This window comes from Habropoda laboriosa, unplaced genomic scaffold, assembly GCF_001263275.1.
Source record: "Habropoda laboriosa isolate 0110345459 unplaced genomic scaffold, ASM126327v1 scaffold92, whole genome shotgun sequence".
Lineage (NCBI taxonomy): Eukaryota > Metazoa > Arthropoda > Insecta > Hymenoptera > Apidae > Habropoda > Habropoda laboriosa.
The window spans coordinates 1840901-1847052 of record NW_017100268.1 but is presented as its reverse complement, the minus strand read 5'-3'; the positions used below and the strand labels follow the sequence as shown (position 1 = coordinate 1847052).

Genomic DNA, 6152 nt, shown 5'->3' with positions numbered 1-6152 from the left:
AGTTGTGAAATGAGAAGGCGCTTATTTTTTTTTTTTTTTTTTAAATCAAATTTAAAGGTTCGGTGGAAATATCGATCTAAATTATAAAATTCGACACGAACTTACGGGATGAGTTAATACAAGCAATTATTTATGTCGTTTCAATGAATACCTTGTCGAAGACCTTGAAGATGCTTCATGTGGCGAATAGCCATTTCAATTATCTCGGTCTTCTCTACTCTTCCTCGACCTTTCTTCAAGTACTCGGCCGGTATGAGTCTACTTAGGTCGGCCAAGCAGTTGTTCATACGGTCTCTTCTCCGTTTTTCGATAATTCTATGGGACATTGGATCTTGCTGTAACAGAATAAAAACATCGTCTTTTTAGAGATTTTAATTATTTTTCCATGATAACGGTTTTTTAATAATACAAGGGGTATCGTGTCGCTGCAATATCAGCGTGTACGAATTTAAAAAAATATCGTATCGTCGATAATATTGTATTTTTAGTATTATTTACTACAATTTATGACAATACGTTGTACGAGAAAATTGTTCACGTCGAATGAAATAAAGGGATATTCGAGATACGAAGAGAATTATCACACGTTCATCAGACACCAGTTCGCACCTTCAATGTCGTACGTTTCGGAATTTCTGTCGATTATCCGTTGTTTCCTCAATGTCGGTCAATGTTTAACCAAACTTTTGTAAACGAAAAATTTCGTGACGAATAACAGAAATAACACGATAATCTTGAACGAAGTATAAACTGAACATCTCGAAAGATTAATCTTAGCGAAATAAATTACACGTGTCAGTCAGATTCACTTGGTAAAAAGGAAAATATGTATCACCTCTTTATTCAAACACCGTCTTTTCCTAAGCGGCGGCGAGTGTGCTGCCGCATCGACGTGGCTGTTCGTCGGGTAATATTGCATGTTCAAAATGTTATCCATGCTGTGCGTCACCATCGTGTTTTCAGAAGCGAAACGCGCGAAAAGTAGCTAAGGTGTATATAACACACGTTGTATCCTTTTCTCACTTCCAAGTGTCACGATCGAACAACTTCGAATCACAGTTTAATAGAAGGCCACACTTCGCGAATTAATAAGAACCCCGGACGACACAAAACTATATTTTACGTCCAAGAATATTCTTACTTAGACACGCACACGTTTCGACGTTTTTTTGAAACACGCCTCTATATATCAGCCCCCGTTCGATGACGTCACTAGGTTCGAATCTCGACGAAAAATGTCTATTCGACGAACGATGTATACGTAACCAATTAACGATATAAATATGTATATATATTTCAACGAAGAAGCGGCAGCATAGAACTGTCACTGGAAACGAAATTGTCTTGAGTGAGAACTATCACAGATAAAATAGCACAGTAGATTATTCGAGTGACAAAAAGAATGCTGTTGATACCGATGTCGCGAAAACAGCGACGCTCGTAACACACTATGCGTGCTCCGGTATGGCACGAGTACGACTGCGATCCACGGCCGGCGGCGCTTACGTTCCTTTAACGAGGAGGGAGATGTCGCTCGACGATGACGCCGCCGCTATCACGTGTTGTAAACGCAACGTATAACGCCCAACACGTGAGGAAACACGTTTCACCGAGGAAGCCTGGCCGGGGAATTCTCTTCCGCGGCACTTTTCTGTCTCCTCTGCGAGAGACCACAGTGTGCACAACGGTTCAAACGATGCACCATAACATAAACGCTTGGCACGGGAAAAAAGTCATGACCTGGCCACGAGGAGCACGTTTTTTCTAGCCGGGAAGCGTGCAGAGTATATTGCCTTGAACCAGATACTGGCAACGGCCGCGAGTAGGCAGGCAGGCACGTGACACGATAGAATAAATTATTTTTCAGCGATACCATGAAATCGTGATCGTGGAGCCTAGCCAAATGTTTGCGGTTGCGGTTACCGGAATGATATTTTAGGAAGAGATGCACAAGAGTCGGACGAAACAGCCCGGAATTGGAATACAGATAACCGTTTTTGGACGAAATTCTATTGGAAATGAACCGGGAAACGAATAGGAACAATTTTTAGAACATTTACCACACATAACCTAGGTTAACTCGTTTGAAACAGGTATGTTGCTGATTTGAAGTTAAAGTGAAATGATTTGCTTCGTCGAATGATTAATTTTCATTGAACTGCAATTTTAAGGTACGTCGAGAATTTATCTGATTATTGCGTAAGATGAACAACCTCTTCCAACTTCTTGGCTAATCGCACCAGTAACCAATAAATGACGAACAAAATCCATCAACGATAAATTAATATGTTTAACATATCATAAACGCTTAATTATTCCCCCTTTACGTTACATTTTTCCTCATTCTTAAAACACCCCTGTAACACCTCCTAAATCCTTTTATTTCAAATTAAACTATTATCCTATCGTTACACCATCTCCAATCAACTCTTTCTTCTCATCCAAATGGTTCTTCCATTAGTTACATTATAAAATGAAAACATCGTCGTATTATCACGCAGATAACGTGCAATCCGAGCTCTATTTTCTCGCGAAATAAACTCGATACCAGCAGAGACTGGTGCGCGCGGCACCGTCTAACGGGTAACGAACGCTGCCGCGTCGCTGGCAGCCACGATACGTACAGCGAACCGTAATCAAGAATTGCTCGTTGACCCTCGACTACAAAGTTTTAACTTGTTCCACGAGATGCGTGCAGAACTGGGAAAGGAGCTGGATCGCGAAAAATCACTGGGGAACCGCTTTAACGGGGTCGAGTTATCAACATTCCGGTTATATCCGGACCGAGGAGAACTTTGCGGCTGACATCGAAGCCCATGTTATGGCCAGAGTTTATCGACAGCTTGACCTCCCAGTGTTTTTCAAACGATAACCGGGTATCACCGGATCTAGCAGCTTTTGCCACGGCTGGCAACAATAAACAGACGCTGTCAGCATCTCGTGAAGCTGTCTGCATTTGCGTCTACAGCAAAGATCACTTCGATAATACTCATTATCTGCGAATCGGTGATCGATTGAAACGCGTGCATGCACAGACGAGTCTATGTAAACACGCGGTAAGAAAGTATTGGCAGCAGCAGCAGCAGCAGACTGTTGAATCGGTCGGTCATTCAGAGACAGCGTAAGTCTCTCGGGGGTTCTTTATATTGTCAAGAAACTCCAGAAGAGGTCGCTGGAAGCTGAATGTCGTTGCATACAATTTCAAGATGAACGGAAGAAGAGATGTCTCTAAATATATATTTCCTTTTGTTGTGTTTGTTGCTGAGATGGATTTAGTACGTCAGAAGTTATGGATGATTATGATTTCAACATGAACCTTTTCCTTTCACCAACCCAATAATTATAAGCACAAGTTTTTATATAAAAATTCACGATAATTCTTTTATCGAGAAAACGAAACAGATTTTATCATTTCCACGTCGACTTATTCGCAAAATTCGTCAGATTAAAAATTCTTTCTATTTTATTTTTGCTAACTGGCAAAAATATTCAAGTTCAATACAACAGAAATTCCGAGCTGCTGAAATGAATGCTTATGCTAGTATAACTGACATTCCAAGTAGATAGGGTTACAATTGATTAGACGTTAAATTTCATTGAAGAGACGAAAGGGTTATCTAACTTGAGTAAACAGAACAATCACGGGAAAACAAGGATACACGTACATGAGTCGTTGACTTTAAGAAGCTTATTGCGAAACGTGTTTTTCATCAGTACCCGGAAACTCCGCCACCCACGATTAATTTACACATAGGCATAAAGAAAAATCCTAAGCGTGTTATTTGCGTAATATGAGCGTTTATCGAAGACTGTTTTTCTTTTTCGTATGGCAGACGATAAAAACGTATTGCTAATATGAAAAATCGTTTCCTTTGATGCTATCGAGTATCCTTTTTCACATAAGTCGTCTAATTCTGGACTGTCACAAATTGACGAATGATCACGTTGACTGTGGAAGGTGTATTTATGAGAACAAACATGTGACCAACGCTGATTACGAATGGTGTGTTCTGACTGAACACGTGCTGCTTTTTGCAAGTCTGACGGAACAGGCCACGTATTATTTCCGTTACGGACGTTCACCATAATGATCCTCCGTGGGTACAGAAATTTCATGCTTATTAATTTACTTCTAATTGAATTGAAAAATAGGGGAAATTGTGTAAATTACGTCACAATAGTCTCCCTGTTAATTCGATGTTTCCCAATTGAATGTTATCCCCTCCAAATATTGTTTATACGACTTATAGAGAGAACAGAAATCCTTCGAGAAGCGTAATCTCCATTGTAGAACCAGTATAATATTCGTAACAGTGTGCACGCTACAAATACGTTTGTGAAATAAAAATCTGCGGTATTAATAGATTTCCATGAGCGCAAGGAAACGCGATAAAATTGTATTAAAGTTCAAACTAATGAGCATTATTTTCCAGAATCGAATCTGCATCGCGTTGGTTCATAATATGATTAACCTCCGATCGGTTATCGAGGAAGCTCTATTATCGACTTCGTTAATGGCACCGCGCGAAGTCCAAGACGATATCCCATAACGACGCACATGCGTCTCATTCGCCGAAAGCTCATAACAATTGTTACGTCTACGTCAAGCCCTCGTGACGCTCCGTTTGCTCGTAATAAAACTCCAACGATACACGTGACAAGAGAAAACGAATTCCCCTTTTGTATCTCGATAAGCAATGGTAGGGGGCAGTGTAGGCAAAAAAGATGGGGAACGACGTTGCACCGCATGATCGACGATACAACGTTAACCGTATGTTTCAAACGTTCAAGACCATATAACGTGTTACAATAAACCAAACGTTATCGACGAGTATCTCGGTAACACATATTTAACAAAGAAATATATCGTCACGATAAAACTAACTTTGTAATTAGTCGTTTGTCAAAGAGTAACGTGAACACATAAATAATGTAAGAGAAATCGAGGGCGCCGTCGAGACGGGCATTCGGGTGGCCAGTCCGGATGTTTAGAGTAATAGGAATAGGCGATATCGGGCCCGAGGACCATAACGCCACGAGCATCGGCAACCAACCCTCGAGGCCCTTGGCGACGCATTTTTGGCAACGGCGGGGCAAAGGGGCTTTCCTAGTCGAAAAGCCAGTCTTGCTTCGAGAGTCGAACAGTGACGTTCTAACCAAGCCAACCCACACCTCAGCGAACAAAGCGTTTACCTTCAAATACGCGTCAATTCTTTCATTTTCCTTACAATAACCTCGAAATATTATAGGTGCAGTCAAAAAAATATCATCATTCAAGATTACTTTTTCCGAATGTTTCAAGCACATACTTCAATAATAAATGAAAAATATAGAAATCTTATTAAGCACGTAGGTCATATTTTCATTGGTTTTTATTTTAATAAGTAACAATATTGGATATTTCCAGAATTGGTAGTTCTGTTAAACCGATACATAATTTAACTAATCGTTGACTAGATGGCATCACGTGCGGGACGAATCAGCGACATGCAACGTGCAACACGTGCAAGTGACGAATGAAGAGAGGAGATAATATATCTCTGTATATATTGTAACTTGAATCACACGAGGATCGTATTCAGTCCAGCCAGGAAATTCGTATATCGTTCTATTCCGATACAATTTCACGACCTTTTAATTCCGCTGGCTATATTTAGTAACGAAACTATGGAATTACACGATACCTAAGGTTATTTTGCGGTAATCTCGCTTATGATCTGTATTGGGTCGGTTTGCAAGCATCATGTGATCTATAACAGCCGCGCGACATACTCGGTATACACAATCGTTTTATTCAGTCGCAACTATTCTATTTTAAGAAATAATAGTAGTCATTGTTCGATACTAAAACGGTATTCTACTTCGAGAAATACAATTGAAAAAATTGCTGAAGCATTAGAAAAATAAAATAAAATTTCTCGTACAAATCGATATACCTAAGAAACGTAAAAAAAATTCACGATTAAGATCGGTTTCGAAGTAACTTACGATTTTCACACGAAAAAAATTCTACTTATTACCCAATTAAATAATTTCTGCTTTTATTATCCAATACAATTTAAAAAATTAATTTTCAATTATTATACAATACTACAATTGACAAAATTTTTTAATAATTATTAAAATTTAAAAACTAATTTAAAAAAAAACTT

The 6152-nt window shown here is 39.3% G+C and overlaps 1 protein-coding gene across 3 annotated transcripts in view; it reads right to left on the bottom strand.

The window, feature by feature from the left end:
- The window catches only part of LOC108573439 (hairy/enhancer-of-split related with YRPW motif protein 1-like), a 52791-nt gene that overhangs the window by 1221 nt on the left and 45418 nt on the right, over window positions 1–6152 (bottom strand). For 2 of the 3 annotated variants that reach the window (XM_017935890.1, XM_017935889.1), the window contains one exon: window positions 152–335. In XM_017935890.1, coding sequence (XP_017791379.1) covers window positions 152–335 — 184 coding nt within the window. Of the gene's footprint in view, window positions 1–151; window positions 336–835; window positions 1391–6152 lie in introns of those variants that run through there. The other variant, XM_017935891.1, reaches the window with a different exon arrangement.